Below are 23,017 nucleotides of genomic sequence, written 5' to 3'. Positions count from 1 at the left end.
GGGAGGTTGTACCTGTAAGAAATCCTTTACTGTCTGCATAGATTTCGCTTTATCCTCCATTTTCTTCAACACCTCTTCTGCCTTAACACCAAACAAAGTATCATGCTGTAATGGAGCATCCAATAATTTTGCTTTAACATGATCAGGCAGATTCTGTTCCTTTAACCAAGCATGCCTTCTAACAGAACCTGTAACAGTGGCCCTACAAGAGGCCTCCAATGAATCAAAACCACATTGCAAAGTATGCTTTCCCACTTGTTCAGCTGCATGCAATAAATGCATAAATCCTGCATTTCCTTGTTTTCAGAACATTCAGAAATTGTCAACATTTTCTGTTTTAGCAGTGACATTAAATATTGCTGATATTTAAGCATATAAAACTGACAATTTAAAGCCCTTACAGCCAAGGTAGCAGAAGTGTAAACTTTTTCCCCCCCATCTGTCCAGTGACCTAGAATTCCTATCTGAGGGAACAGGGTTTTTAGCTGTAGAGGCCTTGACCCCTTTGGGACCCTGAAATATTGTTTCTGGGTCAGCAGCAGGGTTTTTAAAAAGAAACTTATAAGAGTCTGGAGCCCTGTAGTATCTGTCTGGCTTAACAGGTGCAGGAGGCAAAGAGTCAGGAGACAGGCCGGACTCTTGAGAATACATCTACAATGTCTAGAACAGGTGGAATAGCAAGAGCTCTATGCTGGAGGTAGTAGATGAAAGTCTCTGAGCCTTTTCTTTGATTTTGAATAATCCTGGCTCTCCCAGTGGAAATGCTCCCTCATAGTATGCAGGGTTTCCCCAAAAGAATAATCCTCAGAAGGAGAAGCTGAAGGGATAGATTCCTTCAGCATCAGAATCCTCATAGGGAGGCAGAGAGTATCCCTGTTCTGAAGAGGAGTCAGAGGAAATGGAAACCTGATCAGAGAAATCATATTCTGTGTCTTGCCTAGGCCTCTTATCAGGAGGGGGATGGGATCCCCTAATCAAAGTAATTAGGTCTTCGGCCATTTTAAGCATCTGTTTTTTAGGCATGGAAGTCTGTCCAGGAGAATGCTGTACTTGTTTCTTAGTCTTTGAAGCTGTTTTACTCTTTGCCTTGGAAGCTGAGGTTGGCTTAACATACAACTGTGTGGGTCTGAAAACACTCTCAGAAGCCAATGCCTGCTCAGCAGCTCCGGACCCATCTGAGGGAATAGCGTCTGAGTGTCCAATACCTTGAGTATCCAGAGGCCTATCTATCTCCACGTGGGAGTCGGCAGCGGCCTGTGGCTCTGAGGTTGCGGGCGTCATGGGCTACGGAAGCGCCTCACTGAAAACCGGCAAGTGGCTTTATATAATTAAACCTTCGGCCAAAGTAATGAAAGGCAAAATCATATCGACGCTTAATAGTGCGTTGGTTAACTCTAGCACAAAACCGACAGCTAGCAACGTCGTGGTCAGGGCCTAGGAAAGGAATATAGTAAGAATGAAAATCCTTATGAGGTATTTGCTTCCCACAAGAAATAAAATTGTTAACTTTTTCTGACATCTGTCGGGAGCAAGAAAAAAATTTCCCCAACGGGGTACTTGGCTTTACTTAAGACTTCAGATCTGAAATTCGTTTTGAAAATCTCAGGAGTCGGCCGACCGGCACTTGCGAACTGCTTTTGCTTCGGGCAGCGTGTGGCAAGAAAGACTGAAGAAAATGGCGTCAGCTGCATCTTATATACCCCTGGCGCACTGATGTCAGGGAAGAGGCGACAGCAACCGATGCTGGACCAGGACTTTGGAATTCAGGCCGGCTGCGCCTAGCCTGCCAGCAGGATAACCCAAGTGTAATGACTGCAACAGTGAAACACGATGAACATCTCACTGGGTCCAGAAAGAATATGGACACAGGTGGTTACGGATGGACCCAAGGAACCATAGTCTCCAAACGTTGCGGTACCGGACCAGAGAGTCAGATTAGGGGAGCACTTCTGGGACTTCAAGTCCAATTTCTCTTTTTCCTTTGTCTTCTCTTTTTTTTTTTTTTTCCTGCCCGTCCTTGGAGCAGAGGAAGTGAACGATACAAACTATGTCTGAGGGAGGAGGAGGTTTTTGACTATCAATTTCTCCCTTCTGATTTGAAAAGCCCAGCAGCTAAAAGATGAACAAGTCTGGCACTTTCTGTAGATGGGCTGCACCCAAATAGACGCACAAGGAGTGTGGGTAATGGGGCTGAATCTCGTGCCCACATTCCATAAACTTCTTAAAGTCTTATCTATCAGCCATGATTAAGACACTGTAAAAGGGAAAGAACATACACAGACGTAGCTGTACAAGCAAAAAAACTCTATAATACCAGTCCTAATCCACAAGAAATCTACACAGATATAACTCTAATAGTCTTAGACATATAATTAGTTTATATATTATTTAACCAAGTGAAAAACATAGCGCATTATAAAACTATCCTACTTTAATTTACCTAACACTAAACCTACAATTGTAAGAAGTCTGACATTAAAAACATATTAAACGGCTAACTGGAGAGAAAAAGTTTCTCTTGCTAGAGGAGGAGAAAAGATAAAGTACAGTTTTGTACCTACCATAAATGTAGATGTTCGAGTGCTAATACAGCTGCAGTAATCACAGATGGGTTCTCTGCCATCAGGCGGGTCCTCGGTCGGCCGAATTCCAACATCTAGGTCCGGCGTCGGTTGCTGTCGCTTTCTTTCCTGACGTCAGTGAGGCAGGGGTATACAAGACACAGCCGACGCCATTTTCTTCAGTCTTTCTTGCCCCAGATGTCAGGTGCCCCCAGTAGGAAGGCAATACATAAATTATATTTATATGCATGCAATGCAATATAATAAAAAATCAGTAGTTGCAAGCAAATATACCATAGAAGGATAACCCAATCAGGTTTGTATGATGAGGGGTTAGGCCCTAGGCCTTTACCAAGAGGGGAAGGAGGGAGGGAAAACTGTACTGCAGCTGTATTAGCACTCGAACATCTACATTTATGGTAGGTACAAAACTGTACTATGTTCATCGTGCATACAGCTGCAGTAATCACAGATGGGTAGAATCCCAAAGCTACGCACAGGCTGGTAGGCACTAGGTGGAACTAGGATGAGCCAGAATGCCCTGCAACACAGCAGTGGCAAAGCCTGCTCTAGTTTTGGAATATAAAGACAGGTGGCAGTGTTTTGTGAAGGTATGCACAGAACTCCAAGTGGCTGCCTCCAAAATATCTTTGGAAGGAACTCCCCTGAGGAAGGCTGTAGAGGTAGCTGTGGCCCTGGTGGAGTGGGATCTGATGCCTGTAGGGACAGATTTTCCATGATAGGAGTAACAAAACCGTATGCAGTGGCCTATCCATTTTGAAATTGTCTGGTAACAGGCATCCCTTGAGCTCCTACAGCATAGGACACAAAAAGTTGTTCTGATTTCCTGAAAGGCTTTGTTCTGTCCAAATAATAACGTAGCTGTCTATGGATGTCTAAGGAGTGTAGCAGCTTTCCCCTTTGTTTTGAGGATTGGGGTAAAAGGTAGGTAAGTGTATGGCTTGATTTAAAGTTACCCTGGATACCACTTTAGGCATAAATGACGGGTTGGTTCGAAGGGAAACCCTGTCCTGATGGAAGACGAGAAAGGGCTGCACAGCCATGAGGGCTTGCAGTTCCGAAACCCTACGAGCTGAGGTAATGGCCAGAAGGAAAGCTGTTTTCCAGAACAAATATTGCAAATCTGTTGAGGCAGCTGGTTCAAAGGGAGACAATGTTCATTTTTCTAGAATGTAATTAAGATCCCAGGCTGGCACTGGTTGTTTCCTTGGTGGTCTTATATTCTTAGCCCCTCTGAGGAACTGTCTTAAGAGTGGGTGAGAGAATAAGGGTGGATCCGTGTTGAATTCTGCAGAAATGGCTGAGGCATGGATTTTTATGGATGAAAATGAAAGTCCACTGTTCAGCAGCTCAGCTAGATACTGTAATACCCAAGGCAAATTCAGTTTTCTAGGGTCCTGGCCTTTTTTCTCATTCCAAAAGCAAAACCGTTTCCATTTTGCGGAGTAAGCCTTTCTAGTAGATGGCCTTCTGGCCTCCAAAATGACATCCTGCACCTCTTTGGGGAGTAGGGTCTGTTGTGGTGTTAAGGAATTTTCCATGCAGCGAGATTGAGTGTTTTCAGCTGACTGTGAAGAGTTTTGTAGCTGTGCTGAGTCAGCAGAAGAGGCATTAGAGGTAGGGGCCAGGGAGGAGTATGTGTTAGGCTCCTCAGGAGTGGGTACCAGTGTTGTCTTGGCCAGTCTGGAGCAATCAGTATCATCTTCGGTCTGTCTGCTCTTGCTTTCAAGAGCACCTTGGGCAGAAGAAGCAGAGGTGGGAAAGAGTAAACTGTCCATGCTGTCCAACTGAATGAAAGGGCGTCCACTCTCCAGGCCTTTGGATGAAAGGTCCTTGAACAAAACTTTTCCAATTGATGATTCCTGTGGGAAGCGAAGAGATCTATGTCTGGCCTCCCCCATGCTTGGATTATCTTTGTAAACACTTGAGGATGCAACTTCCATTCGTGTGGATCTGTCCTATTTCTGCTTAGATTGTCTGCCAGCGTGTTTTCCAAACCTGGCAAGTACTGCACTTGAAGTTCGATTTGCCATTCCAGAGCCAAGTTCCAAAGTGTCATGGTTAGTCTGCACAGGGGGTATGAATGTGTTCCTCCTTGTTTGTTTATGTACCACATTACTGTGGTGTTGTCTGTTCTTATCAATAATTGTCTTGGATGCAGGAGGTCCTTGAAAGCTGTAATTGCATTTATCACTGCTAGCATTTCTTTTTGATTGATGTGAAGGTGCTTTTCCTTTTGGGACCATTTGCTCTGAATGCACCTGTCTGTCATGTGCACCCCCCAGGGGTAATCTGAGGCGTCTGTTGTGATGACTTGATTTGCTTGAGGCTTGCAGAATGGGAGACCTGTGTTTGTTTGACATGCTTGGGCCCACCATAGAAATTCCTTTTGCAAACATGGAATTATTGGTATTGTTTCCAAACTGTGGCTGTGTTGAGACCATAGGTTTTTTAGGTACCATTGAAGTTTCCTCATATGCAACTTTGCACATGGGATTAAAAGAATGCAAGATGCCATGAAGCCCAGAGCCTGCAGGATTTTCCTTGCAGTAAGCCTGGTACAATTTGCTAGTATTTTGAAGTACTGAGTTAGTTGCCCCTGTTTTTCTGGCGTAAGATAGGCCATCTGGGTGTTTGTGTCCAAGTTGGCACCCAGGAAAGTTATTTTCTGAGATGGTGTTAGCCTGGATTTCTCTTTGTTGATTGTGTATCCCAGAGAATTCAGTAACAGTGTTGCATAAGCCAGATGTTCCAGAAGTATGTGCTTGCTGTCCGCTTGGACCAGGCAGTCGTCCAAATAAGGGTAAATTTGTATCCCTTGAAGTCTGCAGTAGGCAATTACTGATGCCAGGCATTTCGTGAATACTCTGGGCGCAGTATTCAAGCCAAAGGGCAATGCAGAGAATTGATAGCGGATTGAACCTGCAAGAAATCTGAGGTATCTTCTGCAGCTTTGTCTGATTGGGACATGCAGGTATGCCTCCTTGAGGTCCAATGTTACCAGCCAAAACTCCTTGCCCAGCATGGGAAGAAGCTGCTGTAATGTGAGCATCTTGAATTTGGGTACGAGTAAGAATGTGTTTAGGATGGATAAGTCCAAAATGGGTCTCCAGTCGGTTCCTTTCCTTGGTACCAGAAATAGCCTGGAATAAAAACCTTGACCTTGTTCGTGAGTAGGTACCTCTTGAATTGCTTTCATGTCTATGAGCTTTGAAATTTGTAGTTGTGCCTCTGCCCTTTGATTGTGTGGCAGGTTTGGCATGCCTCTCATTTTTGGAAGAGTGTGAAAATGAAATCTGTAGCCTCTGCTTATAAAGTCCAGGATCCATTTGTCTGTTGTGACAATATGCCAATTTCTTGTAAATAATGCCAGCTTTCCTACCAAGGGAGCTGCCAGCTGAGACTTGCTTGGCATGGAAAGGAGGAAGTCATTGGGTTTGTTTCCTGTATTGTTGTGCACTGTCTTCGCCACCTCTTGGTGCTGGAGTTTGCCATTGCCTGCCTCTATATGATCCTTGGGATTGTCCTCTGCCCCTTGTGCGCCTGTATCTACCTCTTTGGGGCTTGTCCGTGGCTGGAAAGGACCAGTTTTTAGAAGGCCAATTTCTGCTAAAACGTGGTGATTGAACCTGTAGAAAAGCTTTGACAGTTTGCATAGATTTGGCTTTTTCTTCCATTTTCCGTAGTATCTCCTCAGCATTAGTACCACATAGCACATCCTTTTGTAAAGGAGCATCTAGTAGTTTAGCTTTCACATGATCAGGCAAGATTTGTTCCCTAAGCCATGCATGTCTACGAATGACTGATCCTGTAACAGCAGCTCTACTTGAGGCCTCTAGGGCATCATAGCCACATTGTAAGGTGTGTTTACCCACTTGTTCTGCACTATGCATCATATCCTGCAACTCCTTCAAATCTGGTTGTTCATGTTGAGACATTTTATTTCTTAATTGTGATAACAAACTGCTGATATTTAAGCATGTGAAACTGACAATTTAAGGCCCTCATGGCTAGGGTGGCCGAGGTAAATACCTTTTTTCCCCACCTTTCTAAGGATCTTGACTCTCTTTCGGGAGGTAGTGGATTCTTAGCAGTAGAGGCCTTCATTCCCCTGGGGCCTTGAGAAATGGTTTAAGGGTCAGAATTATGGCCTTTGTAAAGAAATTGGTGAGAGTTAGGAACTCTGTAGTACCCATCAGGCTTGACTGGGGCAGGAGACAGGGAATCCGGATTAAGGCAAGCCTCCGAATAAACATCATCAAGTATGTCCAAGACAGGAGGTATCGCCAGAGGTCTGTGTTGAGGTAACAAAAGAAATTCCCCAAGTCTTTTCTTGGAATCAGAAAAGTCTTGGCCTTCCCAATGGAAGTGTTCCCACAAGGTGTGCAAGGTTGCCCCAAAAGAAAAATCCTCAGGAGGAGATACAGAAGGAATGGACTGCTCTGCATCAGAATCTTCAAAAGGGGAGTAAGAGTGTTCCTCTACATCAGAATGTTCTGAAAAAATGGAGCCCTGATCAGAAGAGGGAGAATCTTCCTCCCCTCTGGGTCTCTTGTCTGGAGGGGGTTGGGAACCCCTGATAAGAGTAATTAAATCCTCAGCCATTTTAAGCATCTGCTTTTTAGGCATGGGGCCTGGAGATGGGCCCTGCGCAACAGGCCTCTTGGGATGCCTGGCTGATCTGGACTTAGTAAAGGCCTTAATGGAAAAGGAAGATGAGGGTCTAAAGACACCATGGGTGGAAGTGGACCTGTCCACATTAGGAGGCTCAACGCTCACAGTGGCTTTGGTGGTTGTAGTCTGGGTATGGGCCGAGGTACTTGCGGTCTCAGTTACAAAAGACACCGCCAAAGAAGTGTTGTCGGTAGTCAGGGACTGCATAGGCGTCTCGCTGAAAACCGGACCACGTGGTGTCGGTGGGGACAGCGGACCTCGCGAGTCGGTCCTTGTCCTTGCGTTTTTTGGACAAAACGGTAGTCAGAGTCTCAGACGACATTTTATAATCAAAGGCTTTAAAAAAAAAGTGTTGGGCGAACTCCGCCCGACGCTTAATAGTGCGTTTATTGAAAGTAGCGCAAAAGCGACAGCCCGAGACGTCGTGGTCTGGGCCTAAACAAAGTATGCAGAGGGAATGGAAATCCTTATGCGGTATTTGCTTCCCACAAGAAATACAATTGTTAACTTTTTCTAACATCGGTCTGAGGCAAGAAAATTTTCCCCAATGGGGTACTTAGCTTTAATGAAGACTTCGGTTTCCAATTTTTCGTAAATTCAGGAGCTGGCCGACCGGCACTTGCGAACTGCTTCTGCTTCGGGCACCGCGCGACAAAAAAGACTGAAGAAAATGGCGTCGGCTGTGTCTTATATACCCCTGCCTCACTGACGTCAGGAAAGAAAGCGACAGCAACCGATGCCGGACCTAGACTTTGGAATTCGGCCGACCGAGGACCCGCCTGATGGCAAAGAACCCATCTGTGATTACTGCAGCTGTATGCACGATGAAAATCATCAAAATTAAGCAGGAATTGGCAATAAAGAATATTGTACTTTGAGCCCTCGATGACCCATCTGAATACTTCAGGTGGCAAAATAACATCTGGGGTACAGAAGTGAACTTCAGGAAAAGTACAGTTTTGTACCTACCATAAATGTAGATGTCCGAACTGGATAGCATCTGCAGTCATAACAACTGGGTTGTCCTGTCGTCAGGCAGCCCTTCAGTCGGCCGGATTCCAAAGTCCGGTCCGCTTCGCTGATGTCGCACTTCACCCGACGTCATCTCTGTTGGTCTTCGGGTATAAAGGCATCAGCCGACGCCATTTTCCTCAGTGTTTCTTGCCCCAGATGCCAGTAGCCCTCTTGAAGGCTAAAATTTAGATAGATGCCAATGTTTCCAAAAAGATAGAGGTAAACACAAAAATAAGCATGTATGCACATATACACAAACAAATACACCATAAAAGACTCCCCCCCACCAGCTAGCTATTAGGAGGGTAAACACCCTTGGAGTACCACAGAGGGGAAGGAGGGAGGGTAATCCTGACTGCAGATGCTATCCAGTTCGGACATCTACATTTATGGTAGGTACAAAACTGTACTATGTCCTTCATGGATGCATCTGCAGTCATAACAACTGGGTAGAATACCATAGCCAACAAGGGGAGGAGGATAAAACTAGATTATGGTGTGTTTAGGATCCCTTGCAGTACAGCAGTGGCAAACCCTGCTCGGGATTTGGAATATAGAGGCAAATTATAATGCTTGGCAAATGTATGCACGGAGGTCCAAGTAGCCACCTCAATAATGTCTTTGGTTGCCACTCCTCGTAAGAAGGCTGTGGTAGTGGCTGTTGCCCTTGTAGAATGAGGTCTTATGTTCTGTGGAATTGGTTTTCCATGGAAGGAGTAACAGAATCGTATGCAATGTCCTATCCATTTGGAGATTGTCTGTTTGGAAATAGCTTTTCCTTCCCTTCCTATTGCATAGGCTACAAAAAGTTGGTCAGTCTTTCTGCTACTTTTTGTTCTGTCCAAGTAGTAGCGTAGCTGTCTATGTACATCCAAGGTATGCAATATTCTTTCCCCTCTGTTTTGTGGGTTGGGAAAGAAGGTAGGTAGGTGGATTGCCTGGTTTAAAGACACTCTGGATACCACCTTAGGCATAAATGTAGGATTAGTCCTCATGGACACTCTATCTTGGTGGAAGATTAGGAAGGGTTGCACTGCCATTAAGGCCTGTAGTTCTGAAACCCTCCTTGCTGAAGTAATTGCCAGTAGGAAAGCAGTTTTCCATGACAGGTGTTGTAGGTCTGCTGTTGCTGCTGGTTCAAAGGGTGATAGTGTCAATTTTTCTAGCACAAAGTTTAAGTCCCAAGCTGGTAATGGTGGTTTCCTTGGAGGTTTTACATTCTTGATTCCTCTGAGGAACTGCCTGAGCAAAGGGTGTGAAAAACAGGTGGATCAAAGCTGTATTCTGCTGAAATAGCTGATGCATGTATCTTGATGGAGGAGTAGGACAGGCCTGAATGAAGAAGTTCGCTAGGTACTCCAGAATGTTAGGCATATCTATGTTTGACACATCTTTTCCTCTTTCAGTACTCCAAATGACAAACCTTTTCCATTTTCCAGCATAGTTTCTTCTTGTTGAAGGTCTGCGTGCTTCAAGAATAATGTCTTTAACTCTTTGGGAAAGTTCTGGATTAGCTGCTGCTATGTGATGTTCCATGCAGTCAGTTGCAACGTTTTAGGTTTGGATGTATGATGCTGTAGTTGTTCTGAGTTAACATCAAAGGCATCAGGGGTATTGGCCACATATTGTTCGAGACATGCTCCTCAGCAGTGGGTACCAGTGTTGTCTTGGCCAGTTTGGAGCTATCAGGATTATCCTTGGACGTTCTTCCTTGATTTTTAGTAATACCTTGTGTATCAAGGGAAGAGGTGGGAATGCATATGCTGTTAGGCCTTTCCAGCTGAAGGAGAGCGAATCCACTTTCCATGCTAGTGGGTGGAATGTCCTTGTGCAGAATTTTTTGAGCTGGTGATTGAGAGGTGATGCGAATAGATCTATCTGAGGCATTCCCCATTTCTTTGAGATGGTCTTGAAGATGTCCGGGTGCAGCTTCCATTCGTGGGCATCCGATGTAGTTCTGCTTAATATGTCTGCTAGAGTATTCTCTTTTCCCGGTACAAATATTGCCTGTAACTGGATGTTGTAGCTGAGTGCCAGGGTCCACAGCTCCAAAGTCATTCTGCATAGGGGGTATGAATGAGTGCCTCCCTGTTTGTTGATGTACCACATGACTGTGGTGTTGTCTGTCCTTATCATCAACTGGCCCTCTGAGAAATGGTCTGAACTTTTGGATTGCCAGTTTTACTGCCAGCATTTCTTTTAGGTTGATGTGCAGGTGAAGTTGATCCTGTGTCCACAATCCTTGCACGCATTTGTCCAGCATGTGGGCCCCCATCCTAGGTCTGAAGCGCCTGTTGTGATGGTCTGGCTTGCTTGACATCTGCGAAAGGGTAGCCCTGGGTTTGACTGGCATGCCTGAGCCCACCATAGGAACTCCTGTTTTAAGCATGGAATTAGTGGGATTTCTGTTTCTAGGCTGTGTCTGTGTTGGGACCATAAATTCTTTAGGTACCACTGTAGTTTTCTCATATGTAGTCTGGCAAGTGGAACCAAGATTATGCATGATGCCATGAAGCCCAAGGCCTGCAGTACTTTTCTTGCTGTTAACTTGTTCAGTTTTGTTAGTGCCAAGAAGTAAAGAGGGAGTTTTTTGTTTTTCTGTAGTTAGGAATGCCATCTGTTTTACTGTGTCCAATTCAGCCAAGAATGTCCTTGTTTGGGATGGTATCAGCCTTGACTTTTGTAGATTGACTGTGTATCCCAGTGCTTGCAGCAAGTAAATGACCCTTTGTAAATCTGTTGTCAGCTTGCTTTTGTTGTCCCCTTGTAGCAGGCAGTCGTCTAGGTATGGGTAAATTTGAATTCCCTGTAGTCTGCAATGGGCGATTACTGATGCCAGGCATTTTGTGAATACTCTGGGCAGTAGATAAGCCAAAGGGCAATGCTGAGAATTGATAGTGCTCTGATCCTGCAAGAAATCTGAGGTATCTTCTGCAGATTGGTCGAATGGGGACGTGCAGGTATGCCTCCTTGAGATCTAGAGTTACCAGCCAACACTCCTTGCCCAGCATGGGAAGAAGTTGCTGTAGGGTCAGCATTTTGAATTTTGGGACAATGATGTATGTATTTAAGGTGGACAGGTCGAGAATTGGTCTCCAACTTTTTTCCTTTCTTGGAACTAGGAATAGTCTGGAGTAGAACCCCTTTCCTTGCTCTGCTGTTGGCACTCTTTCCACAGCTCTCATGTTTGCTAACTGCATTATCTGTTGTAGAGCCTCTGTTTTTTGATTTGGAGGTAGATTTGGCATTCCTCTTTTGACTGGTAAAGTGTGGAAGTGGAACCGGTAACCTTGATCTATGGTTTGTAAAATAATCCACTTGTCTTTTGTTATATAGTGCCAGTTCTTTGAAAATAAGGTTAACTTTCCGCCTAGAGGAGCTGCTATTTGTTCCCTGGTAGGCAGATTTAGGGTTAAGTCACTGTGGTTGAGTTGATGTAGTGGCAGAGGTTGTGTCTGTGCCTCTGTTGTTACCTTGCCACTGTCGTCCTCTGTAGGCACCTCCCCTGGATTGGTTTCTGCCTCTAGAACGTCTATTCCTGCCCCTTTGAGATCTTGTGGAGTCAGGAAAGGACCAATTTTTGGCAGGCCAGTTCCTGCTAAACCTTGGGGGTTGAACCTGCAAGAAATCTTTAACCGTTTGAACAGATTTTGCCTTTTCTTCCATTTTCTTCATAACCTGCTGGGCAGGTGTACCAAACAAACTTGTCTTATCCATAGGAGCATCTAGCAACTTAGCTTTAACATGATCCGTAAAGCTTGCTCCTTTAGCCATGCATGCCTTCTTATCACTGTGCCAGTCATGGCTGATCTAAATGAAGCCTCCAGTGCATCATAGCCACATTTTAAGGAATGGTTACTAACCTGTTGTATGTTATTTACCATTTCTAATACATATTTCTTATCAAGAGATTCATCAGTGGTTAGCTTTTTAGTTAACTGATCAAGCATAAACTCTTGGTATTGTATCATGTGAAACTGACAATTTAAAGCTCTAGCTGAGAGAGTAGCTGAAGTGTAGACCTTTCTGCCCCATCTGTCTCATGACCTTGCTTCCCTTTCAGAACGAATAGGGTTTTAGCTATGGTCGCGCTACTGCCTTGGGACCCTGGGATATAGTTTCGGGTCTGCAAGTGGGGCCTTGTAAAGGTGGTGATGAGTGTCTGGCATCCTGTAAAATCTGTCTGGTTTGGCAGGGGCTGGAGGTAAAGAATCTGGTGCGGAGCAGACATCATTGAAAGCATCATCCACCACAGAGAGAACAGGAGGTATAGCTAAGGGCCTGTGCTGTGGAAGGTGCAGAAAGGTCCTAAGTCTTTTCTGGAGTCTGAAAATCCTGTTGCTGCCATTGGAACTGCTCTCGCATGGCATGTAAGGTTTCCCCAAAGGAGAATTCTTCTGGTGGGGAAGCAGCTGGAATGGATTCTTCAGCATCAGAGTCTTCAAAATTGGAGAAAGGAGCCTCTGGCTGATCAGTTATGTCTGATTCATCGGCAGACTCATCAGAGGACACTGGCTCAGGGGCTCTGCCCTAGGTCTCTTCTCTGGGGGCTGAGAGGCCCTGTCTGGGTGAGATTGAGATCCTCTAATTAATGAAATTAAATCTTCTGCCAGAGTAAGCATTTGAGAACTAGAGGAGGGCCTGGTTGTAGGGGTTTAACAGGCACTGTTTTAGTAGTCTTTGCTGCTTTAGCCCTGGCGAAGGCCTTAATGGACATGGCTGCTGGAGGCCTAGCAGCACCACGTGCTGGGGTAGAGACATCCAAGGGAATGGTGTCTGATAAGTCAGTGGCAACCACCGTAGTGGATAAAATTTCTGAGGCCGTTTCAAGAGTGGTAGCAGGGGCCTCAGTTGTAGAGATAGATTCAGCTGTACTTTGATCAGTTTTCTCGGTTTCGCCGAAACCGAGACACTCGCTGTTTGCTTAACCATGGTTTCGGCCGAAACCGCGGACCGCGAGTGTCGGTCTTTATCTTTGCGGTTTTTGGCAGATTGGGTAGTCGGAGGATCCGACGGCATAATGTACGCAAAATCAGAACCGAAAAACTGTTCAGCAAACTCCGACCAACGCCTAAGCGTTCGTCGGTTGAACGGAGCACAGGCGAACAGGCTGCTACGTTGTGGGCTGGGCCTAAACAAGGCAGACAATAAGAGTGGAAATCTTTATGAGGTATTTGTTTCCCACAGGTTAAACAATTATTAACTTTTTCTGACATCGGCTGAGGCAAGAAAGAGTCCCCAACGGGGTACTTAGCTTTAGAAGTCTTCGAAGTAGTATTCGGTAGAAGTAATCTCTGGATCCGACCGACCGGCACTTGCGAACAGCTTCTGCTTCGGGCGCCACGCGGCAAGAAAGACTGAGGAAAATGGCGTCGGCTGATGCCTTTATACCCGAAGACCAACAGAGATGACGTCGGGTGAAGTGCGACATCAGCCGAAGCCGGACCCGGACTTTGGAATCCGGCCGACTGAAGGGCTGCCTAACGACAGGACAACCCAGTTGTTATGACTGCAGATGCATCCATGAAGGACATTTATGGGGAGGGGAAGAGTCCGAGCCCTGGAACAGAAGAGCTTCAGGATCAGTGCTGAGGTCAGATCAGATTGGATCCAACAATCACAGGTGAGTTAGATATAAACAGAGAACACTGGATTTATCATTTTGTCAGTCCTCAATGACAAAACACCAAATACAACTTATTTCTTACCTAAATGAAACGTTAGACTGTTTATTTAAATACTGATGACTGATCAATTTTAAGACAAGCCATCCTTTGACTGCAGCATCTTTTAGCAACTCAAAGCTCAAAGTCAGGAGTTCATCTGATATTCAGACAGAAGCTGTGGTTCCTGTCTGCAATAACAAATCCCACACTGTGCGAATCTGCATGCAAGTGTGTGGTGTGGAAGAACAACCACAGTAAGGCTTGGTACCTGGCAGTGTTAATACTATCTCTAAGGTCACTGTTGATGTGACACCCCAGCCCCATGTTCATAGGCTCATAGATGAAAGTTAGGCTACCTGCTCTTAAAGGTCATTATAAGCCTAGCCAAAAACCCATGATCAGAATCAAATCCTGTACCTTGTGCTGACAAGGTGAAGACCTTAACCATTATGCCAAACTTTATAAATGGATATAATAAATTTACAAAGACACCTTTACAGACTGCAAGAATGTTATGTCCAAGGCATTATGAGATGACAGGGTAAATCTGCTCTTAAACAGCAGCTTTCAAGCTTTCTCCAAGCAGCTGAAATCAAAACTACAAATATTCCAGGTTTTAAAACATGGTATACAGTTGGCCACTTAAGATAAAATCATGGACCCCCTCCCCACCATCAAATACATAAACTAGTATGATGACTCTAATGCAAGACTTGTTTTCACCAAAAGAAAAAAAGATCAGCGCTTATCCCCCTCATTATTATTTTTCCCTGCATTCCTCAGCTTATAATTTTTAACTAGACAGGGGTCCAGAGAAGTAAACACTGTGGGAAGAAAAAGCCAGAGAAGTGATATGGCTAGGCTTGTATACGCCCTAGGGCCAATAGAGTACCATCCTATGAACCTATTTTAAATTTTCTTCCAGGCATTCTCTTTTTTCACCTATCCAGTTTCATGCCCTTAAGTGATATTCTGTCTTACAGGTTCTTATTGGTAAAGACCTCCATCTCAGCTAATACTACAAGCACAGACATGAAAATTTACCAGCAGGTAAACAGAACACAATGGGGGGGGGGTGTCACCTAGTGCCTCCCCACTTTGTTGGAATAAACGTCCTCTGCAGGTTAAATAAACCATGCGAGTCTATGAGTTAGATTCCTAGAGACATACACTTAGTGAAAGTGACTTACTCCAGTGCAAAGCCTATCTATACGGCATGTTTACACCAGAGTATGTCACTTACACCAAGAGCAAGTCTTTTAGAATCTGGCCAAACATATTCATTTAAATTAAACCCCTATGACTAGACTGGTGCTCTCAAATTCATGCCAGGACTAACTGGCCTCTCCCTCCTTGAGAAAGGAGGTGAAGCCTGAGGGTGGGTACTGGGAAGGCAACCACGGCCATAGACTAAACAGCATTAACATTTCAATGAATCTGTGAAGATATCCAGAAGGAAATGTTAAATTTACCACTTAATTTGTAGTTACAGTGTGTACTCAACACCATTTTATTTTTGCACCAGTATGAGCTAAAATTATACTACTAAAATGTCATGGTATAACAATAAAAATGCACAAGGCTTGCAACAAACAGCTTTTTAATATAGTGCTGTAACACAATTTTATAACAGCAGGCTCAATTTAAGCAAGCCAATGTTAAACAAAAGTTAGGATAACAGCTACTCAAGATTAATGTTAAAGCGGAAATTTTTCACCATGATTTTACCTTTAGCTTATCATGAGACGTGTACGGTGCCTCTGGAGCATAAATCCTAAAGATGTCAGCCAAACAGCAAGCGACAAGCAAACGTACATCTTTGTTGGGGTTCCTGAGAAAGAATTCAGAAGCTAAGTGCAATGCCAGTGGGAGGTACTGTTGCTTTTCCTCTTCGGAGTCCTGGTCCATGTCCATAAATGTTTTCACAATCATCTGAAAAGAACATTTAAATGAAAAACAATTACTCAATTTTACCATAAAGATTGCTCAAAATTATTATTACTGAAGAAATACAGTTATGCAAGGTCTTCATCTTTTTCGATATGTGACTGAAGTGTCATTATTCACACTGCAAGATGGCTTATATAGTTCTGTAAAATTATTAAATACTGGCAAAGAATTTTCCACAGGCAATAGAGAGTATACTACACAGATCATTTGCATTGACTGGCTACATACATAACTTATGAAGACAGTTCATAGTTAGTGAGCTTTTAGTATCGCATTCAAGAGCCGCACTAGCAGCACAAAACTAAGCCACACTGAAAAAATCATGCAAAGTCACAACAGATTACTGCATGGAAGATGTTATAAAAGGTAATGGTCTACAAATCCTTAGTTAAAGCTTGTATACAAGAAGTTGCACCTCTCTGGAGGAAAGTATTATACCACTGTGACATCCAATACAGGATCTACTAAAACAGAATCTGGTAATTCTCACTACAGTACGATCATCAATGGCCAGGAAAAAACAGAACCAAATTCAGTCAGCTTCCAACCAGGATCTTTCCTAATAGGATACACTGATAAGGAAAGTCTCTACGGTTGCAATCACTAATCATACAAGTCCACCATTCCATACTTTTATCCTGCAATTAGGACCCTCGTTGTTGGTGCAATGGTTAATTTGTTTACCTTAGATAAACAAGACAGAGAGTTTGATCATCATCCTCAAAGCATGGCTAGGCTTAAAAGGCCCCCTAGAGTCATCAGCCTAGCAATCATCTAGAAGCCACCACGGCAAAATATTAGTCTGCTATTCTATCCCTCAGAGGTGAATACATACATAGCAAAACTGAATATGTTTATTTTTATGCTTTTTAATGGTGAAGTACAGTTGTGTAAGATGGACTTAACTATAACAGGGAGCAAATTCTTCACTGCTGCAGTTGCCCCTATATGGGCATATATCCTGTCCAGGATACAACTGACCAGCATCATAAAGTTCTTGGTCCCTCCCACACCTTCACTCGACTGCTGAGTGGTAAACTTATTGGACGGAAAGCAGCAGACAGAGTGAAGAAAACCTCAGTACTTCCTTGCAGTCTTGAGAAGTAATTCTGAGGTTTCACAGGAGCAGCAATCACACAAAGCTTCATTTCTGGAAGCTAAGGCCCCAGAGGGGAACCCTTCCACTTAGAAATTGTTGACCTTTTAAGGAACTGTTAGCTATGAGAATGTTGTCCTTTTTCTTTCGGCTGTTCTCATTAGGGATCACCACAGTGGATCATCCATTTCCATTTCTTCCTGTCCTCTGCATCTTGCTCTGTCACATCAACCACCTGCATGTCCTCTCTCACCATATCCATAAACCTCATCTAAGGCATTCTCCTTACCTGGCAGCTCCATCCTTAGCATCCTTTTCCCAATATACCCAGCATCCCTCCTCAGCACGTCCAAACCAATGCAATCTTGTCTCTCTCGCTTTGTCTCTAAACCGTCCAACCTGGACTAACCCTCTAATATATTTGCTCCTAATCCTGTCCACCCTCATCATACCCAGTGCAAATCTTAACATCTTTAACTCTGCCACGTCCAGCTCTGACTCCTGTCTTTTTGTCAATGCCACTGTCTCCAACCCATATAACAGATGGTCTCACTACCCTCTTGTAGACCGTCCTCTTTCACTCTTACTGGTACTAGTCTGTCACAAATCACTCCTGACCCTCTTCTCCACCCACTGCATCCTGCCTGTACTCTCTTCACCTCTCTTCCACACTCGCCATTACTCTGAACTGTTGATCCCAAGTATTTAAACTCATCCACCTTCGCCAACTCTACTCCCTGCATCCTCCTCATTCCTCTCATTCATACACATATATTCTTAGTCCTGCTGATCTTCATTCCGCTCCTCTCTTGGGTATATCTGCCCCTCTCCAGGGTCTCCTCAACCTGTTCTACTCTCACTACAGATCACAATATCATCTGCAAACATCACAGCCCACGGGGACTCCTGTCTGATCTCGTCTGTCAACCTGTCCATCACCACTGAAAATAAGAAAGGGCTCAGAGCTTATCCTTGATGTAATCTCACCTCCACCTTAAATGCATCTGTCACTCACACCGCAGACTTCACCATTGTCACACTACCTCATACATATCCTGTACCACTCTTACATACTTCTCTTCCACTCCCGACTTCCTCATACAATACCACAACTCCTCTCTAGGCACCCTGTCATATGCTTTTTGCCATATGCTTTCTCTAAGTTCACAAAGACACAAAATCACAAGGCAACTCCTTCTGACCTTCTCTATACTTCTCCAGCAACAATCTAAGAGCAAATATCGAATCTGTAGTGCTCTTTCCTGGCATAATACCATACTGCTGATCACTAATCATCACCTCCCTTCTTAACATAGCTTCCGTTACTCTTTCCCATAACTTCATGCAGTAACTGATCAGTTTTATCCCTCTGTAGTTACTACAGCTCTGCACATCACCCTTATTCTTAAAAAAACAGTACCAAATAACTTTCTCCACTCCTCAGGCATCCTCTCACAACACTTTCTCCACTCCTCAGGCATCCTCTCGCAACACTTTCTCCACTCCTCAGGCATCCTCTCACATTCCAAGATTTCATTAAACAATCTGGTTAAAAACACCACTGCCATTTCGCCTAAACACCTCCATGCTTCCACAGGTATGTCATCTGGACCAACAGCCTTTCCATTCTTCATCTTCTTCATAGCTATCCTTACTTCCTCCTTGCTAATCTGCTGCACTTCCTGATTCACTATCCCCACGTCATCCAACCTTCTCTCTCCCTCATTCTCTTCATTCATCAGCCCCTCAAAGTACTCTTTCCATCTGCTCAACACACACTCCTCGCTTGTGACTTAGTTTTCCTCATTATTTAACACCCTTACCTGCTGCGCATCTTTCCTAGCTAGGTCCCTCTATCTAGCAAAATCGGTACAGGTCCTTTTCTCCCTCCTTAGTGTCCAACCTTCCATTCAACTCTCCATGCGCCTTATCCTTAGGCTTTGCCACATCTTTGCCATGCACCTCATCTACTTATACTCCTGTCTACTTTCTTCATCTATCTGACAATCCCACTTCACCAACCACTTTCTCTGTATACTCTCCTGTGCTTCCTCATTTTATCACCAGGTCTCCTTGTCCTCCTTCCTCTGTCCAGATGTCACACCAAGCATCTTTCTAGCCATCTCCCTTACTAGATCTGCTGTAGTTACCCAGCTATTTGGTAACTCTTCACTGCCACCCAGTGCCAGTCTTAACTCTTCCCTGAACTCCACCTCACAATCACCCTTTTTCAATTTCTACCATTTCATCCCTGGTGCTGCCCTCAAACTCCTCCTCCTCTTCTTGATTACCATCACCATCCTACAGACCACCATTCTATGCTGCCTAACTACACTTTCCCCAGTCACCACTTTACAGTCTCCAATCTTCTTCAAATTGCTATGAAAATGATGACCATAAAAAAAAAAAAAATACTTTAAAGAAGGGAGCAAGGGGGAAATAAGATAGGAAAGCCCCCTGTGAACATAGTCATTTTACCTACAATGATACAGAGTACCTCACAACTGTTACCGTATCACTGTAACTGATATTTTGAACATCCAGTACTTTGAGGATAAACTAAAAATCCAGAAAAATAAGATTGTGGCTCCCAGTAAACTGGCCTTAGGCAACTTTCATAGCAAAAATCACCTCTAGCTTTGCAGACTATATCTAACTTGCAGTGATTCGTTAAGATATGGAATGGAGATCAAACTGCAGCTTCAGAAATGACTGCAGAGCTCACTCCACTAAACACGGCAGAGGTCACATCTGCTCTAGTCTAATGCAGTCTTACCTTGTCATGAGTAGGCTCACCTCTGCAATTAAAAGAATCCAATACAGGCAGCTAATAGATATAATTTTTTCTCTACAAAATAAAAGTCAGCCAGTTAGCTGTAAAGATGATAAAAAATTGACATTTTTTTTCCATTTTCTTTAGTTCTGGAAATACATGCCAACAACTGCCTAAAATCCACTTGTGGAATCACCTTTTTAGATGAGAGCAGAAAGGAGAGAGCTACATTTCTTGATTTACAGCAAAATCTGACAAACATCTTGCCAAAGGTAAGCTCAAGTAGACAAACCCACCGCCCTGATGTAAAACAATTTATATCTCACAAGACAAAAAACATCTTGATATGACAGCCAGCAACAAAGATTTTTCTTCTGATCAATATTTCAAAGGCAAGAAATGTTCACTGGTTCAAATTAAAAAAACCTCACTGTTCCAGAACAATGCTGAACTGCCACAGGGGTTAAGGACTTTCTTTAAAGGACTAAGACAAAACATTCCTTTGACAAACAATTTGGTGGTAACCCTAGCAGTTAGTGAGATACAAAGAAAGGCACACTAACCAAGCAAAGTTATGCATCTGAATTGAAAGCGTAACAGGCTTAGAAGCATGGAAAGCAGACACAGGCTCTGTCAAAATCCAACCTGAAATGGTGCACCATGATCAGAGTCTTTACATCAACAATAAAATACAGTTCCTTTACGCAAACAGAAACAGTTTTGCTTTAACATGATCTGGTAGCGTCTGTTCTTTTAACCAAGCATGTCTTCTAATGACAAATCCTGTAAAGTACAGTTTTGTACCTACCATAAATGTAGATGTTCGAGGATCTCCATTGCTGCAGTCCTTACATATGGGTACTCCGCTGTCCACAATCGGCCCGAATACCAAAGGGCTAGAACCGGCGTCGGTCATCGGCACCCGAGACTGACGTCAGTACGTGCCAGTACAAATGCGCATGACCGACGCCATAACCTCAGTCTTTCTTGCCTCAGACGTCAGAATGCAAAAAACACCACCCAAACCCCAACCTAAAAAGAAAAGGGGAGAAGGAGGGAGGGAAAATTGGACTGCAGCAATGGAGATCCTCGAACATCTACATTTATGGTAGGTACAAAACTGTACTATGTTCTTCGCCTCCCATTGCTGCAGTCCTTCCATATGGGTAGAATCCCAGAGCAACGGAAAAAGGGAGGCTGGCCAACTAAATAGCATTAGGAGCTGCTAACATGCCCTGTAAGATTGCAGTGGCAAACCCAGCCCTAGACCTAGAATAAAGAGGTAAATGATAATGCTTTGTAAAGGTAAGTACAGAACTCCAAGTAGCTGCCTCTAGAATGTCTTTAGTAGCTACCCCTCTCAAAAAAGCAGTAGAGGTGGCCGTAGCCCTAGTAGAATGAGGCCTGATCCCAACTGGAACATCCTTACCATGATGAGAGTAACAAAAAGCAATACAATGGCCAATCCACTTGGAAATAGTTTGTTTCGAGACAGCCTTCCCTCGTGAAGTCAAAGCAAACGAAACAAATAATTGTTGAGATCTTCTGAACTCTCTGGTTCTGCTCAAATAATACCTTAACTGCCTATGTACATCCAAAGAATGCAAAACTTTTTCCCCTTCATTTTGGGGGTTAGCATAAAAAGTAGGCAAATGTATAGATTGGTTCAATGCCACATTAGAAATCACTTAAAGCAGAAAAGTAGGATTAGTACGTAAGGAAACTCTGTCCTTGTGAAAAATCAGAAAAGGTTCCACTGCCATGAGGGCCTGTAATTCAGATACCCTTCTAGCAGAAGTAACAGCCAATAAAAAAGCAGTCTTCCAAGACAACAACTTCAATTCAGCTGTAGCTGCAGGTTCAAAAGGAGGCAGAGTCAGCTTTTCCAAAACAAAATTAAGATCCCAGGTAGGAGTAGGAGCCCTCCGTGGGGGTCTTATATTCTTTGCCCCTCTAAGAAACTGTTTAACCAATGGATGTGAAAATAAAGGAGGGTCACAATCATAGTGAGCAGAAATAGCTGCAGCATGCACTTTTACAGAAGAGAAGGACAAACCCTTGTCCAATAAAATAGTCAAATATTGCAATGTACAACTCAAATTAGGCAATTTGACATCAAAGCCTTTAGCTGAACTCCAAAGAAAAAATCTCTTCCATTTATCACCATAAACTTTTTGAGTACTAGGACGCCTGGCTTCCAAAATAACATCCAAAACTTGTTGAGGGAGCTGAAGGCCCTCCTTCTCTAAAACAGAATGCGCCAGGCTGTCAAGTGTAGGGATTGCACCCTGACATTGAGAAAATGATTGTTTTCCTGAGACAATAAGTGAGGAATCTGTGGTAATGGCCAAGGTGTTCCATGAATTAAGCTCCACAACAGAGGGTACCAATGCTGACGAGGCCAATCCGGTGCTATAAGGATCATGCAAGGCTTGTCCCTCCTGACTTTCAACAGCACCTTTGGAAGAAGAGGCAAAGGAGGAAAAGCATACACGTGAAGGTTGCTCCAACTGAAGGATAGTGCATCTATTTTCCAGGCTTTTGGATGAAACAGCCTTGTGCAAAACAGTGGCAGTTGGAAATTCAGAGGAGAAGCGAACAGATCTATGTCTGGAGTTCCCCAAGCCATGGTCAACTGAAGAAATACCTGAGGGTCCAATTTCCATTCGTGAGGATCCACAATCTGTCTGCTCAGAACATCTGCTAAAGAATTTTGTGCTCCTGGCAGAAACTGTGCTCGAAGAGTGATGTGCAGATTCAAAGCAGTTTCCCATAACAGCATTGCTTGTCTGCAAAGAGGGTAAGAATAAGTTCCCCCCTGCTTGTTGATGTACCACATGACAGTCGTGTTGTCTGTTCGAATCAACACCAGTCCTGGTTGAAGTAGGCTCTTGAATCCTTCCAAAGCAAATTGAACTGCCAGCATCTCTTTCATGTTGATATGCAAGTGAAGTAGCTCTGGGGGCCAAAGGTCTTGAATCCATTTTCCTCTGAAATGAGCTCCCCAGGCTGACTCAGAGGAGTCTGTCGTCAATATCTGACTTGCCTCTGGTTGGGTCACAGAAAGCCCCTTGTTTAGGTGACATTCCTGAGCCCACCACAGAAATTCTTTCTGAATGCAAGGTAGAATCCGAATGACAGTGTCCAAATCGTGGCTGTGTTGAGTCCAAACGCTTTTGAGATACCATTGTAGCTTCCTCATATGCAGTTTGGCATTGGGAAGTACTAGAATGCAAGATGCCATGAACCCCAAGGCTTGAAG

At 44.0% G+C, this 23,017-nt stretch overlaps 1 protein-coding gene across 3 annotated transcripts in view; it reads right to left on the bottom strand.

Annotated features, from left to right (window-relative positions):
* PDS5A (PDS5 cohesin associated factor A) overlaps positions 1 to 23,017 on the bottom strand; it is a 4,482,835-nt gene that overhangs the window by 4,076,587 nt on the left and 383,231 nt on the right. For all 3 annotated transcript variants that reach the window (XM_044062931.1, XM_044062930.1, XM_044062932.1), the window contains exon 3: positions 15,665 to 15,868. In XM_044062931.1, the coding sequence (XP_043918866.1) occupies positions 15,665 to 15,868 (204 nt within the window). The remainder of the gene's footprint in view (positions 1 to 15,664; positions 15,869 to 23,017) is intronic.

Source organism: Protopterus annectens, chromosome 2.part1, assembly GCF_019279795.1.
Source record: "Protopterus annectens isolate FY-2018-M chromosome 2.part1, PAN1.0, whole genome shotgun sequence".
Taxonomy (NCBI): domain Eukaryota; kingdom Metazoa; phylum Chordata; order Ceratodontiformes; family Protopteridae; genus Protopterus; species Protopterus annectens.
Note: the sequence above shows the minus strand (reverse complement) of the source record. Positions and strands in the feature narration are given on the sequence as shown.